A 25,918-nucleotide genomic window follows, 5' to 3' on the forward strand; every position below is an offset into this window, starting at 1 on the left:
ACATTTTTTTTTTCTTTCCATAGTTTTGAGCATCTCTGATGTTTTGAGATTTCTGCCAGTCTTTGAGGATGTAATGCTCAATTAGACTTGTTCTCTGTCCTCAAAGAGCTTATATAATAGTGAGCTAATTCTCCTGTTTTGAGAGACAGGAGAAAATGTTATGTTATAATGAGTCATTCAGACTCTACCTACTAGGCCTGACTTTGTTACTTTTTAAAAAGCATTCTTCCACTCCTGCTTGGATATCTCTGTATACAAGACTCAGAGACACGTATGACGCCCCTTAGGAGGGGTTCTGACGTGCAAATTTCTGAGACCCAGAAGCACCTACCTTCCATTTTCCAATGCCCCAAATTCTATGAAAACCATGAGCACATGCATTCGTTCCCATGTTCTCGGGTGCCTCGCCTATCAGTCAAGGGTCACAAGATCTGCAGGGCAGTTGCTTTCAAAATAAAATGGATGTGAAAACAGCTGAAGCCCAGTGAGCACTTGATAACTGCTTCTTTTGAAGGCAAAATAAGATTCTTCTATGAGGTAACAGGCTCCTTCTGGGCTTGAGTAGGCATAGGGTTTACAGTGTAGATTCTTGTGCTATGGTTTTCCCATAAAAGAGGGAAACCTTGAAATCACAGCACTTTTGTGGTAGGGAGGATTTCAAGCAGTGCTTAATAAGGTGTACATGACCATAGCAGAGTGTCCCCCCCATCTCAGGGAAAAGGCCCCTGAAATTAATCATGAGAATCCTCTCCTGTCCCCAGGGACCTAGATGAACCCTGACTAATGAATATTTAAATCTCACTCTTTGTCTGCTCTCACACTCAAACCCTGATTCATGACTGTATGCTTTCCATTTGGCATGGAACAGAGAGAGATCACAAGTCCACAGGGTATAGCTCCATGCCACCTGGGGCTCCTTTAGACATTAGTATTATAGTAATTAATAACGGCATCTTATCATTGCAAGCTTTTATTAGATATTTATCAATGGTTTACATACTTTAGCTCATTACATTCTCCCATCATTCCTATGAGGTGGGCACTGTTATTGCTCCCATTTTACAGATGAGCAAACTGAAGTTTAGGCAAGGGCAATAGCATGCTCCAAGTAACATAGCTGGTGTGGGTGGGCCCAGGATTTAAACTCAGTCATCTGGATGGCAGCACCCAAACCCTTACCCACAACACTCAGTGGCCTCACAAGGCACCTGGGTGGTGGCATGACTCAATGAACCGGACTCTTTCCGGAAGCTCATTCCTGCACCAGCAGTGGCACTATGGGCAATTCACTTGTCCTCTTGAAGCCTTAGTCTCTTTGCCTAAAATAGGCAGAATAAACTCACAGGACTGAATGAGATGTTGACTCTCAATACATGTTGATTTCCTTCTCTCCATGGAAATCCATCTGTACAGAAAGCTGAGTGGGACATTTTAATGTCAGTGAGCTTATGGGTCACACAGACCACAAATGCATGCCTGGTTATCTTATATATGGGTGAGAATTGGGTTTACACATCAAAGCATTTGAGCACTGACATTGTTTTAATCAATGACTTCAAGCTCTATTGGATTATAACTCTTCCCAATAGGACTACATGTATTGTGACTTTAAGTGGAGCCCATGAATGTTTTGGTTTCAGGTGGCAGCCTGTGAATGTTTTCCCAGCAAAGTTAATTAAATGTACCCGACGCTCTCCATGCGCCTTCCCTGTCTCTCACACAGTCAGGCTTGCAATTTCATGTGCTCTCCCTTGATCTATTTTTATACCATCACATAATAATTTATCTGCTAAATATATCCATCATGCTGGATTTGCATTTATTTTTTTATTAAGTTGCCTGCCAGCCTCCTATAGTTTAATCGGTGTTTACTCAACTCTCTGAGTACTGGAGAGTGTAGAATTACAAGACGTGGGCCCAAAGCCAGCCTCTGGTAGCTGCTGTGCTCTGTGACTTGGGGCAATCCCTTTCTGTCAATCCAGGTCTCAGTGTGCTCCTTTATAAAATGGGAGCAGGAGCTACACTGAAGAGTTGTTGTGTGGTTTATGGAAGGTAAGATAGTAAATGCAATATAAACAGCAGGGTTTGCCATTAGAAATGGTTCATCTTTGCATGGGTTTATTGAGTATTACAGAGTCCTTAGCTCCATGCATGCAGAGATAGGCAAAACAGGGAGGACAGTAAGCTTAAGGGCTGTGGAAACAGATTCGCCCTGCTTCCAGCTCCTAGCTATGTGACTTTGGACATATGGTTTAACCTTGTTATGCCTCAGTTTACTGTAAAGTGGAAATGATCATTGTACCTATGTCACTGGTCTATATTAGGATTCATTTAGTGGTTCCCAACTGAGGATGATTTTGTCCCCAGGGGACATTTGACAATGTCTGCAAACATTTTTGGTTGTTGCAATTGGGGAAGGGGGGTGGAGCTGCTGGTGTCTGGTGGATAGAGGCCGAGGGTTCTGTTAAACATCCTACAATGCACAGGACAGCTCCCCACAACAAATAATTATCCAGCCCAAAGTGTCAACAGTGTTAAAGTTGAGAAACTCTCATTAACTAATATAATGCATATACATTATTGGCATAGTTATTGGCATATAGCAAGTGTCTACCTTGAAGAATAAAGTTGATTGTGTCTGGAGAGAGTAATAGAATGCCTTAATGCCAGCTACAGCAGTAGGATTGGAAACTGGATGCTAATTCCACTCTCAGTCCCCTGCACACCCAGCTCCATCACAGCCTATTCCCTTGTGCTGACTGTGTGCATGCCAGTCTGGCTCATCCATCTGTCAGCTCCTTGGATGAAAGGCATTAGCCTGATTCCTCTTTGAATCCCTTCTGGTGTTTAGTGCTGTGACTAAACAGCATAATGGAGAACACACTCCATTATGGTCAGTGAAATCAATAGCTGCCTTAGAGGTGGTTGGCAGTTTGGTTTGAGGAGTGGTAGAGATATATGGATGTAGGAGTCAATTGCTCAGTAAAGCAGGTGGGGCTCTTATAGGAGGCACTGATGAGGGACTGGGATAAAGAAGCGAATCCTCCAAGAACACTTGGCCTAGGCTGCAGGCTGTTCAGGCTCCAAACCATCACAGAGGATGAAGGAGCAAGAGTTTCTTAATCTCCCCCCTGGGAAGACTCCTGGTACTTCTATGGGACAGAGCCAGGGTGAGTGTTCACAGAACCACCAAGGACTGGACTAGGTCTACAAGGCACTACAGAAGTCATCTGGCTCCTATGTTTGTCTTAGGAGAAACCAGTGGTCCAGCTAAAAACTGGTAGAAGCTGGACCAGAGCCTATGGGGAACATGTCTTAATGAACATTACATCCTCACAAGCTAGCAGAGAGCTTGATACACCAGAAATGCTTAGTAAGGTGTAAATGCCTCTAGCAGAGTTTCCTCTCCCCTCTCAGGGTAATCAACTCTGAGGGTCCCTTCCTTGTCCCATCAGACGTAGATGGACCCTGGTCCATGAATATTTAAATCCCACTACTTGTCTGGTAGTCTCACAATCAAACCCTAATTCAAGATCTCAAGTCCACAGGGCATAATAGCTTCATGTCACCTGGGTCTCCTTTAGACAAAAGTAGTGATTATAACAGTGGTATGAATAGTGACATCGTTACTGAACTTTATTACATACTTATTGGTACTTTACACACTTTAGCTGATCACATCCTCCCATCAGTCTTATGAGGTAGGCACTGTTACTGTTCCCATGTTGCCGATGAGCAAACGGAAGTTTAGGCACGTTCAATAGCATGCTTCAAATAACACTGCTGGTGTGGGTGGGCCCAGGCTTTAAACTCACAATCACCTGAACGTCAGCACCAAAACCCTTACCCACAACACTTGACGGCCTTACAGGGTACCTGGGCAGCAGCATGACTCAATGACCCTGAAGCTCATTCCCACACCAGCAGTGACACTGTGGACAATTTACTTACCGTCTTGAAGCCTTAGTCTCCTTGTCTGAAAAATAGGCAGAATCAACTCACAGGACTGAATGAGATGTTGACTCCCAATACATGTTGATTTTCTTTCTTCCACGGAAATCCAATCTGTACAGAGAACTGAGTAGGACATTTCAATGTCATGTCTCCTAATGTCCCCTAATCCAGAGCTCCCCCAGCAGTATGCACAGACACCCTGCCTTGCCCACCCCCAGGAGTCTCTGGGGACAATGAGGCTGAGTCCCTAATTTCTTGGTATCCTCCCCCATTGCGTTAGCAAAGTGCCCAGACCAAAATTAGGCAATAAATCCTTGCTAAATTGCATGCATAATCAGACACAGAAAAAAGGAACACATATACATATGTATATATAGTATTTATACTTGTATATTACAGAGATAGAGGGAAAAGACACCTCATTCTCACGCCTTCAACCATAAGCTCTAGTTCTCCTCTTTTTTTGCTTTTTAGATGAGACACAGAGGGACACTTGGGGGCTGAAAGGAAGGACCTCCCTGCTAGAGCTGCACGGCCAAGCCCTTCCTTGGTGCTTTCTCTGCTATCTCCAGCTCTCTTGCTTTCTCTTCCCTGGGGCCACATCTTCTGATCATGACCAGTCTAGTGGTATTACCATGCTGCTTCATATGTTGTGGCTCAGTGAGTTGTCTGTGGAGAAACTTGACTAATGAATAATGACAGAGTAGAAAGAATGTGAAATGTTGAGTCAGGAAACCAGGATTTGAGCCCCAGTTCCATTATCTCATCAGGGTCCTTTCACTCTCTGAACCTCAGTTTCCTCTCTCATAACATGGAAACAGTGACCCCTCTTCTGCTTATGGAAATCAAATAGGATCATGCCTACTAAAGAGTTTCACATCAAGTGGGACACAGATAAAAGACATTATGAATGCCACATCCATGAGATGAAAAGTCCTATGAGAGTAGAGACTATGCTTTTTACCTTTTGTATGTCCCTTTGCAGTGCCTACCACTATAGAGGTGGTATGTAGACACCACATCCCCATGTAGTGCCTACATGTTAAAATACGTGCAATGAATTCATAATAGTATGCATATTGATGCATGAAGATGAACGTGATCACAAACATAGATGCATTTCTCCTTTTCCCCCTCAATTCTATTTTTCTCTTTTTTATTCCCATTTCATTACTTATATTTCATTTTATTTTATGAAAGAGCTAGGAAATAAAGTGAATTAAAATGAATACACAACTACTTGTATGGGGGTTATGGAAGTCATCAAATGTGAATGGGCACACAAATGAAGTCACTGTGATCTGTACACACTTAAGTATTTTTTAAAAGAGCGAAGAGATGGATAGAGATGGGAGGAGGTGGGGGGCATGGCTAGAAGAAGGTAGGTGGGGTTGATGGTAGAGGAGGCTGTGTAATAAGCACGATGATCAAGGTATGCTGAAATACCACCACTGCCAACCGCTGGTCACCAAAGATCAGAGGCAGCTGTAACCACACGCGTAGAACACAAGGGGGAGAGGAAGTTCCACCCGGGAACCAGGCAAGGACAAACTTCTCTAGCGCTGTTCCTCTCTCCCATTTTCTGTAGAGTGTAGCTATGGCCAAGGCGGTGCTGATACAGTTTTGTTGAAAGCCTGTCTGTTGATGGTGGGCTTCAGGGACTCTCTGTGCACTTCTCTTTATTTGTGAAGCAGTTGGCTCCAGAGATTGAGTGACAGAGAGAAAGCAAACAGAGATGGCTTCTTTCTTCTATTTTTCCTTCGCAGGGGAAAGAGGGACAGAAGTAGACTAAAAGAGGAGAACACATACAGACAAAAATAGAAAATAAAAATTATTTAGAGAAAAAAACATCCAGTAGAGGATGAATAGGAAAGGAGTGGCGTGGGGTGGAGTTTCACACCTTTGAGGAAGGGAAATGACACGAAATAAAATCAGAAATCCAAGCCTCCTGCTCCTGGGTACTTTCCTTTACCCATCGGAGAGATTTGAGTCAGGCCTGCTTTGTTTATTTAGGAGAGGACTTTTGTTTCTTTAAACAGAAGTACTGGGTTGAAGGCTCCTCAGGATCAGATGGCTGTGGTCAGGCATGGTCCAGAAGCCCCGCTTTAGACCAGTGGGAGGGGTCAGCCCTTACATGACTGAGGGACTATGGGTAGGGGTGCCTCTTTAAAGCAAACAAAATAAGGGAAAATTAAAAGCTACTGATTTTACACTGAAGGGCGAGGACTCAAATTTCAGACTAATTTTTTGGCTATTAAAAAATGATTTGAGGATAAGGAACAGTTTGGAATTCCTCTTGTGAATTTTATTCCATATTGCACAGCAGCATTTACTAAATACCTACTGTAAGTTATTTCTGTATGACGTCATTATCCTGTTAGATTGGAAAGTGGAGAGAAGCCGGCATGGGAAGTGCCAAGGTAAGCAGTCCATTTCAAGTTGGAAGCGAAGACAGAATATTTCTTTTGGCCGGGTGCAGTGCCCACGCCTGTGGCCGCTGCTTTGGGAGGCTGAGGCAGGAGGATCCCTTGAGGCCAGGAGCTCGAGACAAACCTGGGCAACATAGGGAGAGCCTCCATTTCTACAAAAAAGGTTTTAAAAATTAGCTGGATGTGGTGGCACCTTGTAGTCTCAGCTACTCAGGAGGCTGAGGCAGGAGGAGAGCTTGAGTCCAGAAGTTCAAGACCACAGTGAGCTATGACCATGTCACTGCACTCCAGCCTGACTGACAGTGTGAGACCCTGTCTCAACAAACAAACAAATGAAAACAATTTTTTAAATAGGGTAGCTAAACAGTATTCAGTTCATACCTAAACTCAACTTTCACCTGCACCTGTGGTTTTGTAGGCGATGGAGCTAAGGAGTACTTGGTCAATAGCACCTTAAGTCAGGATTTTTAAAATCAGGTAACTCAGCCAAGATTCTCTGGGTGCACAGATTCCTCTTGGCCCCCTGCACTGACTCAGGCTCCAGTGAGGTCTTCCCTGGGTGCTGGGGGTAACAATAGACAGGGTTGAGAGGTAGGAGGTGCCTCTCACCTGCCTCAGGAATCAGGCTCAGGGCAGGCCCCAGGTTCCCCAAGATTAGAAGAAGGTTCCCCATTCTTTCATCTCAGAGAGGGAGCCTCAGCATCAGAGCTGAATGAATTCACTCATGTGTTCATTTGTTCATTAATTCTTGTATTTCTGAGCATCTCTCATATGCTTCAATCCTGGGGATATGGCTTCTAACAAGCCAGGCAGGGTCTCTGCCCCCAGGTGGAGACTTGCATTCTGGTAGGACCAACAGATAGTTCACAAGGAAATGAGATGAACTGCAGAAAATGATTAGTACTGGGTAGAAAAGGAAACTTGTAATGGAATAGTGAACATGGTGGAGGGTGGAGATAGGGAGACCAGCCAAGATCTCTGTAGGGCCGTGACACAGAAGAAGCCAGCTGCAAGGAACTCTCCAGGCAGAGGAAAATGCAAGTTATGAAACTCCGCAAACCGACCCAGCATACCTGATGCATAGGAGGAACTCCTCATCAGGTGTGGTCCTGGGTGGGTTCCTAGAGCTGCCCTCAATAACCCGGTCAAGGAAGAGAGCCTTTGCAGGCCCCACCCCAGAGATGCTGAGTCAGCAGAGGTGGGGAAGCAGGAATCAGCAGTTTAACAAGTGTTGGGTGATTAGAATTCACCTAGCCCTGCCATCAAACTGCTGGAGCAGATAGTGACATGGGGTTAATGACCAGAATCCCAGATTCAAACTCATTTTTATCCCATTAACTGGGAGTTAATGATTTGGTCAAGGCTTATCAAATTGCAGCAGGAGGAGGAGGCCTCAGGAATGATTGAGCACAAATGAAGAAACAGCACAGAGATGTTACAAGGTTTCCTGAAGGCACAAAGCAACACAAGTTCACTCTGGGGTTCAGGTCAATCGGCAGCTGGGAGCCCCAGAGGTCCACTCAGTGTGGACTAGTTCTGTAGGTTTTGCCTGGAAAGAAAAAAGAAAACCAGCTATAGACAAAATCTCAGTAAACTACCCATTAAATGTCTGGCTTTGCTTCACACCCTTCCCTGGTATACCTGTCATGACAAATTACTTGCTAAGTGTTCACCAGCTGACTAAATGGGAATACGTGTTGTATGAGGTGTTTATTTATAAACCAACCAACAGCAAAGAGATGCTTTGGTTTTACAATAGTTGATCTTTAACCCTTCTTTATGGGAATGACAAACCAGAGGGAAAAGTTGTATTTTGAGATCACCGAGTTTCAAATTATAATGTCATCTGTTTATTAGAAAAGAATGTTTTTTCCCCTTTAATTAGCAGGTGGTGGCCATGGCATGTACCTAGCACATGTTAAGTAGCAAATTAGCATTCGAGCTGAGCTGATTGTAGATCTCAGTTTCCTTAACTCTCCTGCCTGTTACTCTTTGCAGAGGCAGGAGGCTGCACCCTGAGCTTCTAACCCTCCCCAGAAACCAGGCTCAGGACTGGCCTTAGGTTCCCCAGGGTTAGAAGAGGGTCCCCCTCCTTGCGTCTCAGAGTAGCAATTTCAGGGTCATAGAAAGTAAATTAATTCCTGACTTCATTTATTTATTCATAAGTGAATAAATTTGCCACAGCAGAAATATGGGCATGTGGTCTAATAGGGGGTTAAACTGCCTGATTTGCAAATGAGTTTGTCTGAAAAGTTCTTTAATGTCTTGTCATACACTTCACCAAAAAGACCATAATTATACACAATTAGGTCAATGCTTACAAATCTGGGCCAAATTGACCCACTCTAAAACCAATCTCTGTTACCACTAGTGCCAAGCAAATAGGTATTGTAAACCTGATTGAAGAGGGGAATGCTTAACCAACTGAATAACACAAAAGCATTTTTAAGAATGATAGAATATCTGATGCCTTTATGTAAACCATACTGCTAACTGCGAGTGAGTATTATCAATTAAAGAGTGTTTTTAAGAAGATATGTGGAAACGTTTTATTAGCCATCAAGTTGAGTTGCTACATGTGATAGAAAATGTTATAGCAGTATTTCTTAAAGAATATTCTATAATTCAGTTCCTGTTCAAGACTGTTGCCATCATGGTCTGTGCTATTGAGGTCTCGTTGAAGCATTTCTATTGAGTTTGTGGACCACACCCTTCAGACTCAGACACACTTGGGTTTGACATTTAAGCCCTCTGCCACTTTTCAGCTGAGGGACCCTGGGCAAGTTAGCTTTTTTCTCTGTACTCAGCTTTCTCATCTGTAAAATGGGCTTGGCAATACCCTCCTCTCAGAGTTACTGATAATGTCCGCCAAATGTCAAGCACAGAGCCAAGTGCCCGGCTGTGAAATGCACCATTAGAGCTATTCTCTTCTAGTCCCCCCTTCCCACCCTAAATCGCCTCACCCTCTTGGAAAGCTTTAGTCAAGAGCTGCTTCAGAAGACCTTGAGAAGACCTTAAGGCCATGGACAGGAAACAGAGTAGTGTGAGGAGTGTGTTTGACACTGGCCTACAGGAAGGGATGGTGACACTAACAGGTAAACACTGCTCTGGGCAAATGATGTCTTCTAGAGCTATAAATGGTTCTCCAATCACCTGTAAGAGAGTGCCAACATCAAAAACGAATGTTCTCTTCGTAGTCATCAAGAGAAAGTGTCAATTGCTAAGTGTCTAAATTGCACCAGACACTTTATAATCTATATCTCATTTCATTTGCACAAAAGTTCTGTGAGGCAGGCATTCTAAGCTCCATCATTTTGGAGGTGGGGAAACTGAAGTTCAGAGAAGTTTAGTCACTTCCCCCAAGGTCACAGAGCATCATGTTATGTTTGTAATCCTCAAAACAAACAAATGGGGAAGGGTAGAGGTAAGCAGTCAAAGAGTCTAAATGGGAAAGGAGCAATTAGAGCAACTCCGAGACCCATCTCGGCACACATGAGAAAACATGTCTGGGACATGAACTGAGAGAAAATACGATCCTGTGAAAAGAAGAGGCTTCATGGGGAAAACAGATCTGGGTTGGTGGGGAGGAGGGCGGAACACAGCCTGGGAGAGGGCTGGAGGTGGAAGGAACATGAACAGATATGGAGCAACATGATTTCCAGCTGGGCAGTGCTAATCCCAGGAACCCATGAGCCATGTTGCTTCTCTTGCTATCCACACCGTGGAGCAGGGACTTGTGTGTGTACCTATCTCTCTGCCTCCTCCCCCGCTGATCCTTGAGTTATCAAAGGCAGGACATGTATCTCATTTAATTTTGTTTCCCCAAAACCATACAGTGCCTGGTATAGAGTTAGAGGCCAACATACCTATTAAACAGGTGGATGAGCTGAAGATTAGCAGATTAATCCAGGAAGTCTTCCTGTAGGAGAGGGCCTGGAGCTGGGGAAAAAAAAAGGACAACAGAGATGTGGTGTGGTAGAAAAAAAGGCATAGAGATGTTTAATACAAGTGAGGAACTGATGTGTGTGTGTATGTGAGTGTGTGTGTGTGTGTGTGTGTGTGTGTAATCAGGGACAAAGCGTAGAAAGGACTGCTCCCTTCCTAAATTTGGGAAGAAGTGTTCCAGATCTGCTTTAACAACTTGCATTTTGGAGACAAATATGCCTGAGTTCAAGTCCCACCTCTGACACCACTAACTGTAACTTGGACACAGCACTTTACTTTTGTGAGCCCCAGCTTCCTCACCTGTACAATAGGGATAATAACAAAAACATGTACCTGTCAAGATAGTTAAGAGGGATAAGTAAGATGGTATGACACCCTCACACAGGTCCTGACACATGGTAGACCTTTGTTAATTTTGGTCCTCCTGCTTTAAAAACCTGTGTCCTATCCTAGGAGTCCAGGACCTCTTGGTTAATGAATATGTGAAGTTTATCAATCTTTGCCATTGTGCTTGCTTGTGATGCTTCTGTTCTCTGAGCTCCCAGGATCAATAAACCACTGATTTAATGCTACAGGTTGCTTCAGAGTGCACCTGGATGTTTTTGTCAGTGGACCTAGTTTAGCAGGGGTCCAGATGGAATGAAAACATATTTCAGAGTAGAGCTAAACCTAGAGGGACGTGCCCTCAGCTGCCTTCTTTTCCAACATTGTCCAAGGAGTATGATTTAAGCCTGGAAAGCCCTGAAGATGAGAGCTTGGCTCATCAAGGTGACTCCATGTGGCTCTGCCCCAGCTTGGCAGTGTGGCTTGGGATGGCCACTCAGACTTTCTGTTCCCTTCCTTCTGATGGGAATTTAGCACCATTGATTCAGTAGGTTCTAGCCATTTGAGCTCTGGCATGGGCCAATAGGGCGAGCCACACTCACCTGCTAGCAGGAGCTGACTGCCAGTGGAGTTTCAGGAAAAAAGAGGTAGGCAGCGGAAAGGCTAATTCTTTGCTCCCACCTATAGTTCCGGCTGTACTTCCATCTGACAAATCCAGGATCAGAATACACACACACACACACACACACACACACACACACACACACACACACACACACACACTGCCCAAATGGAATGGTATGCAGCCAGTCCCACCTGGAGTCCCAGTTGTCTTTCTCTTTCAAATACAGACTCTCCCGACAGCTATGTGGGGGTGGGGGAGGGGACTACTTGTTGCTCCTTCTCTGAGGCTCCAGGGGCAACTTGGCTTTTCTGTCTCAGGAGGGGCTCCTGGCTGCTCTCCTAGAATGCCCCCTCGCTGTCTGCATCAGAGGCACTGTGGGTTTGGATCGCCCCCTTCCTTCTGCATTTTTAGCATTCTCCCCTCTGGAGATCCCAGGCTGGGTCTAACCTGGGATCCCTGACATTGATGCAAAGGAATGCCGCCTCCAACCTCACACCTGGCTCCTAGGAGTTTAGCACTGTCTTCCTGCCACCTGGGGGACGGGGTGTCATGTCAACCCTCGAAGAAGCCCCCACTAGCTCCCTTCAAAAAAGGCTAAAAAGAAAACTTGGAGAAAGTCCCCAGCCCCCACCAGCCCTTCTCCCCCGCCCTGCCCTTCCCCCCAAGGCAGCCTAGCAGGGACAGGGAGCTGGGGCGGGGGAAGCAGGCAGGCTTTGTGACCTGGGGGTTGTCCCTTTTTTCCCAGGAGGCGGGGAGAGAATGGATCCCGGTCTGAGCTCCCCGCTTCCGTCCCCAGTCTCCAGATACCGGTCCTCGCCTCTCCGCGCCGCGCGCTGCCTCTTCTCCCCGGTGCTAGCAGCGGCCGCTGGCATTTGGAATTCTGCCCACAAAAGGGGGCCTGGAGGAGGAGGAGAGGAGGGACGGAGGCCGGCGGCGAGAAACGGCATTCGGAGTCCAAAACATCATGGGAAAAGGAACCGAGCGGCGGCGGCTCTGAAGGCTGTGCCGCTGCGCCCGACCGCAGTGCATCAGCGTGGCCGCCCTGACATCCCCCAGGATGGTTAACATGGGGCATTATGCGCTGGTTAACAGGCTCCGAGCGGCTCAGCGACTTGTTTTAAGCATTTTCTCTCTCGCTCTCGCTTTTAATCTTGTCTCTAGTGGCGTGTGTAGGGGGGAGGACTTTATTTCCATTGGCTAAGCTCTCCCTTCCCACCCACATCTCTTCCACATCACCTTGGTGTCTCCCTAAATAAAACCAGCCCTCCTTATCGCCTGGAAAAAATCAAGAGCTAGAGTTTGAATGGGTTTTATATAAACACTCACCCCTGTCAGCGTGCGGCTGGGCTCTCAGGATAAACTCACAGCATCTGGCGCGATGCTTGCCTTGCGTTCTCTCCCCTGAACGTCAAGGTTTAAGCAGAGCCCGAGGACTGGGAGCTCTTCTCTGAAATTCGATCAACCTGAAGCCAGTTGCGGAACTGCACGGGGTCCCGATGGACCTCAAGGAAAGCCCCAGTGAGGGCAGCCTGCAACCTTCTAGCATCCAGATCTTTGCCAACACCTCCACCCTCCATGGCATCCGCCACATCTTCGTGTATGGGCCGCTGACCATCCGGCGTGTGCTGTGGGCAGTGGCCTTCGTGGGCTCTCTGGGCCTGCTGCTGGTGGAGAGCTCTGAGAGGGTGTCCTACTACTTCTCCTACCAGCATGTCACTAAGGTGGACGAAGTGGTGGCTCAAAGCCTGGTCTTCCCAGCTGTGACCCTCTGTAACCTCAATGGCTTCCGGTTCTCCAGGCTCACCACCAATGACCTGTACCATGCTGGGGAGCTGCTGGCCCTGCTGGATGTCAACCTGCAGATCCCGGACCCCCATCTGGCTGACCCCTCCGTGCTGGAGGCCCTGCGGCAGAAGGCCAACTTCAAGCACTACAAACCCAAGCAGTTCAGCATGCTGGAGTTCCTGCACCGTGTGGGCCATGACCTGAAGGATATGATGCTCTACTGCAAGTTCAAAGGGCAGGAGTGCGGCCACCAAGACTTCACCACAGTGAGTACTTGGTTTTCAGTTCACTCTGTCTGGTCCTCTGGAGAAGTGGTGCGCCGGTGGTCTCCTGCTTGGTTTGGGGTTTCCTTGTGCTTTGGGACAGGAGAGAGAGCAGTGCCTCACCTGAAGGCCACGAGGGTAGTTGGTCAGAGTTGTGCGAGCTGGTTGCAGGGAAGGCTACCGGCCAGGATAGAGCACTGCTGTCAGATCAAATATGGAGGGTGAGTGGGGGGCTTGCGGTGGGGGATCACTTCCCCAGACGTGCTGAGTTGGCTTCCTCCCAGTCAGAGGGAGGAGGCCTGGGCTGTCCGTTGTCCGGTCCGCTTGGTGTCCGAGCTGTGTGATTGGAACAGCTTGTCATTGACGAGGTGGCATTCTGTGTGTGTGTGTGTGCGTGTGTGTCTCTCTCTGCTCGGAAGTGGCATCAGGCACTGCATCCTGTGGGCTGGGCTGGAGCTAAAGCCGTCAGAGAAGGGGGTGTGGGGCCCAGGCAGTCTGGCTGGCTCCGGTGGCTTTGGGAGCTTGCTGGAGCAGGTGATGCTGCAGAGGTGTGGAAGTCTCCTTGCTTCCTTTCCTTGTGTGAATTCTAAGCTCCATGTGGGGAGAGGAGAGGCCGGGCACCCCAGGGCTCCATCTGATCTGTTGGCAGGTTGAAGCCAAGAGATGTTCAGAGTGCTTGGGCAGAGAGGAGGGTCTGGGCGGAGGCACGTGTGCAAGAGGGTCAGGGAGATGCCTGTGAGGGTGAACCAGTCCCGGCTGCCTTGTCTGGGAGCTTTGGCTTGAAACTCAAAGGCTCGGTTTTCTCTCTGTATAATCACTTAACGACGTGGATGCAGGAGGAGGGGTGCAGGGAGGGGGCGAACAGCTGTGGGAATGGAAAGCCTGGGGGAGGAGTGTGGAGCTGAGTAAAGAGGAAAAGCGGAGGGGGATGTGGCTTACGTTCAGGATGGGGCTTACTGGAGGGGCAGAGAGGAAAGGACGAGAGGAGCACTGTTGCTGCCAGGGTTCTCTCTCCAGTTAGTGGGCTGCTAGGCATAACTTGGCATAATAGGTCATACATCCGCTGCTGACTACTGTTTGCTGCCAGGCACGTCTGGGTATCAGGGGCCGTGGGACCCTCCAGAAGTCCAGTGTGGCTGCTTCCCCCATAGCTGCCTTAGGGAGGATTGAGAGCTTTTGAGTCTCAGAACGTTGAGCCAAAATGCAATTGCAAGTTGGGAATAGCGGGTATAGCAGTTGGGAAGGGGCTGACCTGTGATACCAGCACTTGTCTAGGGTCCTCTGCCTAATGAAGACATTGCTTACCTTTCCTGTGCTGCATCCATTCCTTACCCCCTCTTGGATTCACCAGCCTCTTGCTCTGAGGTTCTTTTAATGCCATAACCAGTCTCTGCCTGTAGCCTCTGTAATTGCTGTTGGCTATCTCCGATTCTGAAAAAGCCCAGAGTGCCGGGGGCATTGCCTCTCGCAATCTGTGTGCTAGAACTCTGTTTCTTGGAGGAGCTGTTTTGTATTATCCCTTTTAAGCCTTGTGAGGAAGAGCACAGCAAAATCGGCAGTAGTGTATGCTAAAGAGGAAGCCAGTCTGAGCTGGGAGAAGGGACCAGTAATATTGGAAGCTCTTCTAAATGCAGCAAACAGGATCCTAAAACATGTCATGCACAAATGATGTCTTAGGTGGCTTGAGGAGAGATAGAGAAAATGCCTTATTCTTGGAGGCTGAAGCCATCACTATATTCCACCCTGTTCTTTCTAGCGCCTGGCAACGCTCGGCTTCACCACTGCACCGTGCAGCTTGGAAATGCACTCAGCTGTTCCTCTGTCTGCCTGAACACACATGGAACACACAGACGACACAGAGGGTGACACAGAGAGAAACTGTAATAAGTAGCAGACTCTGGGTTGAGTTCTCTAGCTTCCTTCTGACTGCATGTCCAACTGGTGGCTTCTTCTGAATCCATGTCTAAGTTCCATTTAGAAGTAAATGTTTTTTGACCCCAGGCTATTGTTTTATACTTGGACCATCTTTTTACTTGCTGAGGTCCCAAGAGGTCTTTAAGATCAGGCCTTAAAGTTCGCCTGAGCTTTTGACCTCTTTGTAATGTTTCCCAAATAGTGAAATTGCCTATGGATAAGATTTACTACTCTGTCAGTGGCATGTCATTATCTGCTGTCCTCAGCAAGTTCAAGAGTAATCTATTTGAGTGTCCATTCCTCAGGCTGGCCCTCTATGTGTGACCTTCCCCATCATTGAAAAGGGGGTGAGCCTCAGTGCTGCTGTTCAAGTTGTTCAGGGAGTGTCAGAAAAAGCATCTACTCCAGGACAGCCCAACGAGGCTCCAGCAGGGAGGCTGGTCTCTGGCCCCAGCTGGGCACAGTGGGCAGCAATGCTGAGCCTTTACTAGAGGGAACATGATGCTGAGTTTGCTCAAGACTTTGTAGTGAGGAGTACTCCTCCCAACTCATCCTTTGTCCCTCTGTCTTTTTTTGGCCTGGGATATAAGCATCCTTCTTATTGGGCTGCCATACCAGAAGAGAGCAGAGAGCCTGGACAGGTGGTTGTTGGAGAAGCCACTTGACCCGCCTTCTCTTATTCATTTTCTCTGCTGTGCATCCCTCTCCAGTTGGCTTATTTTTGAGGCTCTATCTAGGGTTGTACCATGCTAGGTGACTTCTTTCTCTAAGTGCGGTGGCTGACTTATTAGAGAAGTTAAGTATGGGGAAGGGATGTCACAAGGGGATGGCTTTTCTCTGTATTTCTTTTTCTATGAAGCATATCTAATGGCATCTCCAGTGCAAATGCTCTAGCATAAGCTTTCTTATTCCAAGTTCTTAGCTGATGTGCAATGAAGTGTGTAATACCCTTTAATTAGTGAATGAGCCATGATTCTAGCAGAGTGAGAGAAGGCTGTCTGCGGAGGGTAAAAGTCCCAGGGAAGCCAGGTGTGGGATGCTGACTACAATGTAAACAGGTGTGCTTCATGCTCATGCAAGTACACTCTTAGCCCTCAACTAGGACAATCTGATTTCAGATAAGCACACTTTTTTTCCCTCCTGGAAAAGCAGAAGACAGCTTTGATTCCAGATTGTCTACTTAGGGAGGTTGCCTCATTGACCTAGAGTGGAAGGAAGGAGGAGGGATTGTGTCTGTGGCCGTGATGTTGGATAATGTGAGTGCAAGATTAAGAGCAGAAAGACAAAGATTTGAAGCCCAGCTACAACATTGTCTTTCTTATTCCCTGGTTGTATCTTGCATCCTCTCTAGGCCTCGACTTGGTCATCTAACATGTGATAGTAATATTTGACTTACTAACCCACAGGGATGTTGGGAGGCAATATATGTGTACACTGTGCCAGCTACAAAGACGGAAGGCGGGGTTGGTTTCCATATTAGTAGTTGGGCTATTCGCAGGAGTCAGACCTGATGAGTAAAGCTATGAAAGATGAAACCAGGGAGGGAGAGGTGGCTACTGCTTTCTCTGTTTGGAGCAGTGGGTTTACATCCAACCTGACTGAGATGGGGTTTCTTAGAATGGAGGTCACAGTTGGATTCGATAGTTAACTCTTGCTGACAGGTGGTGGCCCCACTGCTTGTGTCCAGGACATGATTGTTTTATGTTTTTTCTCTGCTCATCATGTTAGGGGTCATCTGACTCCAAGTACAGAAATACAAATGACATTTCAGTTTCATACTTAACCTACTTTCATAGTTGTATGTGTTTGTATTTTAAATTTGAGATTTCTTGGGAAATATATTTCTTTCTTTCCTTAACAAAAGAAAGGTCTCTCCACTATGAGATCTTGTTAGAGGCACTGTGTAGATCTTGTTAACTGACATCACCTAACATTATAGAGATGGTGGAGGTGAAGGTTTAGGAAGATCACATCTTTGGAATTCTTGCACAAGGCCAAATGGGTCCATAGCTAATCTAGTCTATCTTTTTTAAAAAAATTATTATTATTATACTAGGAACATGTAGGTGAAGAATGTGAGTTTTAGGGAGAAATCTGAGTTGGAATTCCAACTCTGCCACCAATTTGCTGTATATTTTCGGACAAGTTTCTTAACCTTGATTGTCTCATCTCTAAATTAGGAACAATAATACCTATCACTTAGAGCTATCGTGCTGACTCAGTGCCATAAAATATGTGAAGGCCTACTATGTGGCAGGTGCCTAGAGCAGGGTAGGCCTCTTGCTTTGCTTAGTGTCCCGCAGGAGCTCACTCGACTCTCAGTCCAGTGGTTTGCTCACTATTCCATACTATAACTTCACCAACAGCTTTGGAGCACAGGCAACTGCTGTGTTGGTGGTATTCTCAATTCTCATTATATATTAAGCTTTCACTTTTCTCTGTGCTCTTCATATTAATTCTGCTGCTCAAATGTCCTCTCCTTACCCACCATCTTGGCTTCCACATTGAATCCCATGCTCCCAAACTCAACTCTAGGAAGCTCACTTGTCCTGTGCCAGCCCCTCTCCCCACGCCAGGAATGGGTGACCTATGCACCCTGTGCACAGCTTTTATAGCAGTGTGTCATAGTGCTTCATGCATGGTTATTCGTTTGTCAATCAAATAGAGCACCTATTGTGCAGTGTGATAAAAATAGCCTAAAGCCTTGCCGTTTTAGAACTCCCAGCCCATTTCCCACCCCCTCCAGATGAGGTGATAGCTGAGTGCAAGAATGCAGTCTCATTAAACCCAGACTCTGCATACATCATGCTAAATATGGGGGCTGCCCACAGGAAATACCATGACCCAGGCATGGTTTGCTAATTGAATAGTTACTTGCTGTTCCTGGAATAAACCCAGAACCCTTTACTCAGGGACCTTTCCTATTCTACCTCTTTACTTTTTTTTTTTTTTTTTTTCTTGAGATGGAGTCTCACTCTGTTGCCCAGGCTGGAGTGTAGTTGTGCGATCTTAGCTCACTGCAACCTCCACCTCTCAGGTTCAAGCGATTCTCCTGCCTCAGCTTCCTGATTAGCTGGGACTACAGGCGCCTGCCACCATGCCTGGTATTTTTAGTAGAGATGGGGTTTCACCAGATTGGCCAGGCCGGTCTCGTACTCCTGACCTTGTGATCTGCCCACCTTGGCCTCCCAAAGTGCTAGGATTACAGGCGTGAGCCACCACGCCACCCTCTTTACTTTTTATACCTCTTTCTCCATGTCTATTTATCTAAATCCTAGTCATCCTTCAAAATCCAGCTTTACCATCACTGTAGCCTTCTCCAGGAAACCATTGCCCATCCCCTTCCCATTCCCATAATCTAAATTACTCTCTTTCTCGTCTGCTTCTAAACAGCATTTTGGTTTATTCCTCTGTTAGAACAGTCATTATTCTTTTTCTTGCATTAGAATCATGAAGTGCTTGGGCTAAAAATGACCTTAGAAATGATTTAACACCCTAGTTTTTTAGCCACTGATAATTTTTAATTTTAAAAAGTTTATTAGTAAAAGGTACATATATTTATGATGTACAACACTGCTTTGATGTATGTATACATTGTGGAGTGGCTAAATCAAACTATTTAACATATGTATTACCTCATATACTTACCATTTTCTTGGGGGGATGGTAAGAACACTTAAAATTTACCCCCTTAGCAATTTTCAGTTGTTCAATATATTGTTATTAACTCTAGGCATTATGATGTACAATAGATTTCCTGGGCTTGTCTCTCCTGTTGAACTGAAATTTTATGTCCTTTGATCCATATCTCACCTATCCACCCTGCCACTCCCCAGTCCCCAGTAATCACCATTCTACTCTCTGTTTCTATGAGTTTGACCTTCTAAGATTCCACATAGAAGTGAGATCATGCAGTATTTGTCTTTCTGTGCCTGACTTATTTCACTTTGCATAGTGTCCTCCAGGTTCATCTATGTTGTCACAAATGACAGGATTTTCTTCCTTTTTAAAGGCTGAATAGTATTCCATTGTGTATATATATCACAAATCTTTATTTATTCACCTATCGATGGACACTAGGTTGATTCCATATCTTGGCTTTTGTGACTAGTGCTGCAATAAACATGGGAGGGCAGAATCTCTTTGACATACTGATTTCACTTCCTTTGGATATATACCCGGTAGTGGGATTGCTAGATCATATGGTACTTCTATTTTTAATTTTTTGAGGAACCTCCATACTGTTTTCCATAATGGCTGTACTAATTTCCATTCCCACCCACAGTGTACAAGGGCTCACCTTTCTCCACATCCTTTCCAATGCTTGTTATTTTTTGTATTTTTGACAACAACTATTCTAACAAGTGTGAGGTAATATTGCATTGCTAACTTTTTACAAATCACATATTTCTGTTTTCTCCCCTCCTCATAAGGCCTGATGTCTTCAGTCATCCTTGTATTCTTGGCACCTAGAATTGCTTAGCACATAGCTGTCAAACTGCTTCTTCAGAGTTTGGGTAAAGTGGGTTTGAAGCTTTTTTAATGTTAAGTAAGTCTAGTTGATATATGGTGAAATTGTTGTTTTCAAGCTTCTTTTTGCATCATGGGTAGCCAGGATTCCACCTGCATTGGGATGACTTGTCCCATTATTGTTATTGTTTAATAATACACTTTCTGATTATAGAAGTAATCCATGCTCATTGGAGAAAATTTGGGAAGTGTGGGAAATAATAAAGAAAGGAGAAACCTGGGCAATATAGTAAAACCCAGTCTCTACAAAAAATACAAAAATGAGCCAGGAGTGGTGGCACATGCCTGTAGTCCCAGCTACTTGGGAGGCTGAGGTGGGAGGTTAGCTTAAAACTGGAAGGTTGAAGCTGCAGGGAGCCATGATCACACCACTGCACTCCAGCCTGGGCAACAGAGCGAGACACTGTCTCAAAAAAAAAAAGAAAAGAAAAAAAAGAAAAGAAAAGAAAAAGAAAAAAAGAAAGAAAAGAAAAATCGCCATTAATTGCTTCCCAGATATAATTATATATATTATTTTAGCATTTTGGGAGTACTCCCATTCAGCCATGTATTGTGTGCATGTGTGTGTATTACTAGGCCTGGGATCTCACTTTTTGTGCATCTGGTGTCATGTCTGCTCCACAGTACACATCCAATCAATGTTAGCTTGCTCTCTTCTTGAGTCTCCTGGGTAGTCTTGAGGTCATTAGGAGATTCCTTCCTTTTAGGCTCAAAACTGAGCACCAGTTACTCTCCTTTGATGGAAATTTATTGATAGTATTTCTGCTTGTTTATCTGATACCATCTTGGTCCTACTGTTTTTTGAATGTCTGCTAAGATGCACCAGAGATGTGTTCCTTTACACAAAGTCACACATCCTGACAGGCCCAACCCTGCTCCATGATGAGGCCCAAGTTTGAGTCAACTCTGGTTCTTCTTGCAAAACCATCCACTTCTTGCAAGACCACCTCAGCACACAGATGTAGATCCTGACTCTCCCGTCTGTAAAGTCTCTAGATTCTATGTCAAAATGGCCTAAATTGTAACTAATGCAAAATAGATGATTTCTCATATTCCTTAGGATGCTCTGAAGTCTTGCGAACATTTGGCATGCCCTTGTGGGGGCAACCTTTGTCAAGCTAAGCAAGTTTTCCATAATGTCAGCCTCCGTTTGGGATCTTCCAGTTTAGAACTTTAAGCTGTAAGCTCTCTGGAAGTCGTGCTTTCAGGGGTATATAAAATTCTGTCTGATGTGATGAAGGGGTAAGACAATGACTGAGAGCTGACTATTTTGATGACCCACAATGTCTACTTGCAAAGAAAAAACTGAAGCTACTGCACAAGTTCCTAAATAATGCCTAGTTGATTGTTGGGTGAATCTGCATGTCTGTGTCTCTTTCTCTGGAAGATTTTAGACATCCAGAACTGCTTAGAAGGCTACCTGGAAGCTTATTGGCTGGGGTGTTGGTTCCTTTCCTCCTCTGTATTGTAGTTCTCTTTTCCTCTCTATAGAAAGTTCTTCCATTAATGAAGAGATGAATTTAACAAAATTTTGGTAAGGTGAATCCTAGTTTGCTACTGATTTCTTTTGTAAGAGCTGAAATGTGGTCCCATTAAAAAATCTCCCAAAGACTGAATTGGTAGCATTTAGCATTAAGTTTGCCATTAGAGGTGGTGCTCCATAGAGCAGCCCATATGTCAAAGTGCCACGCACCCCATTCCCTCCATGAGACTAAAACGATACCACCTGAGTCTAGAGAGACCTGAAAATTTGCTGTGTGCTTTCTCTTTTTTGTAGGATGTTTATGTTTGATGGAGCTGAGTTAAAATATCCAACTTGACCAGCAAGGCCATTTGACCCATGATCTATTACAACCTGAGACCAAGCCTACATCACCCCTCCCAGTTTGAAACTCCATATATCATATTTCACTCATGCATTTGACTTAAAACCATACAGACTGGGCTTAGTGGTTGCTGGATAGCAGCTGTCTCCAACGCTCAGAAATACTACATGGTTATTATTTGATAAATTGAAATTCTCTGATAAAAGCCTGTTTATCAGGTTGGGCTTTATTTGAGGACAGCATTCCCCAAAGTGCTATTCTTTGGATGCTGAAGCATCTTTCCATCTCCCAGTACTTATTTTCTTCTGATTTCGATATATTCTCTATTGATTGCCTCAGTAGCCATTGAAATTTATGCTCAGAAGAAATTAAGCATGTAAAACAGAAGCAACGTATTTGCCTGGATTTATGACCTCTGTAGATTTAGTCGTACAACCTTTGGGAAGGTAATAAGCCTCAATGGGCCTCAGTTTGCTTATCTGTAAAATGAAGGGGTGGAATTAGGTGGTTTCTAAGGACTTGCCAACCTGTACCGCTCTAATGCAACAGAACATAATAAACATTTGTTTTCTGATCCTACATCTGTTGCTGAAACTCAAACTTTAACTTACGTTGGGAGCGGGGAGGAGTTGCTGCTCATTTGCCACCAGATCTATTTATCTATTTATTTGTTTGTTTAATTATAACCATTTTATTTTGATAGATATGTACAATGGAAGCAGAAACACCTAGATGCATTGAGAGGCTGCAGCAGGATGAGGGAGGCACAGAATCTTGCTCTCAAAATCCTGTTCAGGAGCCATGATATGCCTGACTGAAGCTCATCGGTCTGACTCAAAGTTTGCAGCACAGTAGTCCAGCAGTTGAGGGGAGTGATCCACTCTGGGTCTTCCATGCGTGAATTAGCAAGTGTATCTGTGGAAGACACTGTTGGTCAGCCCAGATCCTCTTTACTGCACCTGTAGGTAGAGCACATAACAGCTTAATCAGTCCCCTTCGTGGGGAGGCTGGCCCTTGGTTGACAGGTGCTGCCTCTTCTGGAGATACCTGGGAAGTTATTCACCTCCCCACCACCTGGGGGCAGCCAGTGGCCAGTGACTGACTGACAGGATTAGGAAATGCCAGTCATCTCACCTCAAGATGGAATACATTGTGGTGCAGTTTACACTCAGTGTTTCCCGTGGGATCAGGCTGAGCTGGACTTCTCCTGAAACCACATTCATGCTTACTTTTTCCCCTGCCCTACCTTCCCCTTCCCGCTTCTAGGCTTTTTATGAGAACACTCCCTCAATAAATCACCTGTAGAAGGTGTGCCATCTCAGGCTCTGATAGGGAACCCAACCTGTGTATTGATTAGTTTTAGCTTTTTTATCCATATGGTAACATGGACAATAGTCTAGGCATGTGGACCTAAGTCTGGTTTAGAAAGAAAAAAATACCTTTTTCAAAAATCTTTTAAACCTGGGACTTTCAAAATCTGTGTTTTCAACTCAAGACTGATAACAATTCCCAAGGGTGGCCCTCATAACTCAAATGAGCATCTCTCTGATTGGGATTCACTACTCTAAGCACAGCTGGTTTGTTCCCCTTGGAGGTGTTTGCCCAAAGAAAGCCCTTCCCAAGGTTTCCCTTCTCCGAAGAGCTGAGCCATACCCATTCTCCCAGCTGTTACGTGACCCTCAGCTGCTCACATTCTAGCATACACTTTTATCAGCACCTGCATTCTCATTTCCTAAGTTTGCTCTCTCTGAAAACTTCCCTTTCCTACCCTTCTACCAGCCTTCACTTCCATTTCTTCCTGAATGTGCATCAGCCTGGCTTCAAGCCATGAAGAGGAGGCTATGCATTTGATGTTGGCAGTGTCCTGGGCCCATCGATAAAGTAGAAGGCAGTGAGAGATGTATGGCTGACCAGAGGTGATGCTCCTCATATGTCACAGAAACCATGAGCGATGAGGAGCGTATGAAAGAACTCAGACAGCTTAGCATGAAAAGCGAAGTGGGTGGCTCACGGGCAATATGAGAGCTGTTTTAAAACACTTCGAAGGCAATCATAGAGAAGAGGAATGTGACTTTCTCTGTGTGAAGCCAGGGAGCAGAGCTAGCACCAATGTGTGGGTAAAAGTTTAGATAAGTGGATATCGGCAGACTAGAAGGAGTTGTCCTAGGAGTCTAGAGCACCCTGTACCCTGCCATCAGCTCTAGCTGAGGCCAGACAATTGCTTATTGGCAATGCTGCAGATGTGGATCAATGTCAGGTAAAGGGTTGGATTTAATGACCTCTAAAGTTACTTCCAACTCTGAGAGTCTTTATTTCCTTCCTGCACAGATAGTTGGGGTCAGAGGTGAGGGACATTGGCAGATAGCACTGGAAAAAAAACTGATAATAGATGCAATCCAGCACATCCAGACTGCAGAATCACCCCATTTCCCAATACTGTGTAGTCTTGAAGCTAAGTGTCTCAGAAGTCAGGAATAAGAATGGTGCCACATGAGACTGTAGACACAAAAGAGTGGATATTTCAGTTCATCCAGAGAAAGTGTGGGAAGTGGGTGGCTGGTGGAAGCCAAGGATTGAAGGGGCTGTTAAATGACCTGGGCCTCCTAAAGTGTGTATGGATGGCTCCTCAAGAGGCAGTTCCCAGAGGAATTTGTCATAAATTCTGGGAGCTAGAGCCAACCCTAGAGAGCAAATCTTGGGTTGTGGTTGGGCATGGCCTGGCTCCATGTGGAGGGCTGCAGAGACTGAGAGGTTTATGGACTAGGGATAACTCTAGGTTTAGTATGGCTAGAGATAGACCCAGCTATAGGAGTTTGGAAGGAGGCTAATCTGGCAGACAGAATGTCCTGCCCAGCAGCACTGATAACAGACAACAAAGGGATATCTGAGCTTGGGGAGCTTGGCAAATGTTTGAAGAATGAAGAGCTCTGGCACTTGAGATAATAACATAATGAGGTATTTTGGCCTCGTGGTACAATCATGGAATTTAGTGCCAGACAGGTGTAGGTTCCAGGTTTCCCTGACCTTGTACAAATTACTTAACACCTCCAGACTTCAATATCCTCATCTATTAAATAATATAATAATACTGGTACCTCATAGGATTGTTTGCAGCAATTGAGTGAAATAATATAAGTAAAACTTTAAAAGTTATCCCAGATGTGGAATGTCAGCTGTTTTGTTACTGTTGTTACTGTTATGATTACTAAGATGAGCTGGTGATACAACATAGTGACAGGAGATCCAGGAGCAAGACGATTTTTTGGAAATCTATATTGACAGTGTAGTATCAGGAAGTCCCCAGAAAGTATGGGGAATGAGGCTGTGATCAAGCCAGGGACCCAGCTGCTGCTATTACAGTTGAGCCTAAGCTACTATAGACATGCAGGTCTTGTCAAAAATAAAAGTTCTTTTATTTGTTCATCATTGTGTAGCTTACAAAACCTGTTAATAATGGCTAACATTTTCTGAGCACATACTGTAGCCCAGGCACTGTTCTATGCACTTTACATGGAATACTTCATTTGGTCTTCACAACAGCCAAGTGAAATATATAATAGTTGACATATCTTTTTTTTGTATGGAAAAAACTGAGGTTTAGAAAAGTGGAAGAATTGGCCTACAGTCACTTATCTTGTAATTGGTGGAAGCAGGATATGAATGAGGTATCTGATTTTATATCCTAAATGCTTTCTAAGATGCTATTTGATCCTCACAATAACTCTGAAAGTGGAAAATGTATTGTCTTAGTCTTAGTCTGTTTTGTGTTGCTATAACAGAATACCCGAGACTGGGTAATTTATAAAAAGAAAAAAAAAAGAGGTTTAGTTAACTTATGGTTCTGCAGGATGTGAAACTCAACACTGAGCAGCCACATCTGGAAGCTTCTGGAAAGTCAGGCCTACTACAGACATATGCCCAGATCCCAGAGACATGGTGCTTGTGATATGCAAACATCATGACTGTAAGATCCTAAGCCCATCTTTCCCTGAAAAGGCAAAGTTTCATTCACAAGTTTGACGCCCAGTGTTCTGGCTGTACTCCCATTGAAACCAGCATCTCCAAAGATGCATGACATCAGCCCAGAAACCACCTGAATATTCATCAAAAGAAAAGGTCTGCTGAGAGCCTTGTGCTACATCAAAACATGGCAGAGAAATAGGAGGGGAACCAGATGCATGCAAAAAAGGCAAAACACAATAGGCAACCTTGCTTTATAAGAATCTGCTCTCATGGGAACTAATTCATTCCTACAAGAAGTAACCCAGTCTAGCAAGAAAGACATTAATTCATCTTAATGATGTAATCACCCCTTAAAGGGAC

General features: G+C 45.1%; 1 protein-coding gene across 1 annotated transcript in view; it reads left to right on the forward strand.

Annotated features, from left to right (window-relative positions):
- Positions 1 to 12,537: 12,537 nt before the first annotated feature.
- Positions 12,538 to 25,918, forward strand: part of ASIC2 (acid sensing ion channel subunit 2) — a 1,141,493-nt gene continuing 1,128,112 nt past the window's right edge. Inside the window, exon 1 of the mRNA XM_063799639.1 lies at positions 12,538 to 13,328. Within this exon, the coding sequence (XP_063655709.1) occupies positions 12,774 to 13,328 (555 nt within the window). The 5' untranslated portion in view covers positions 12,538 to 12,773. The remainder of the gene's footprint in view (positions 13,329 to 25,918) is intronic.

The sequence above is a fragment of the Pan troglodytes genome, chromosome 19 (genome assembly GCF_028858775.2).
Source record: "Pan troglodytes isolate AG18354 chromosome 19, NHGRI_mPanTro3-v2.0_pri, whole genome shotgun sequence".
Lineage (NCBI taxonomy): Eukaryota > Metazoa > Chordata > Mammalia > Primates > Hominidae > Pan > Pan troglodytes.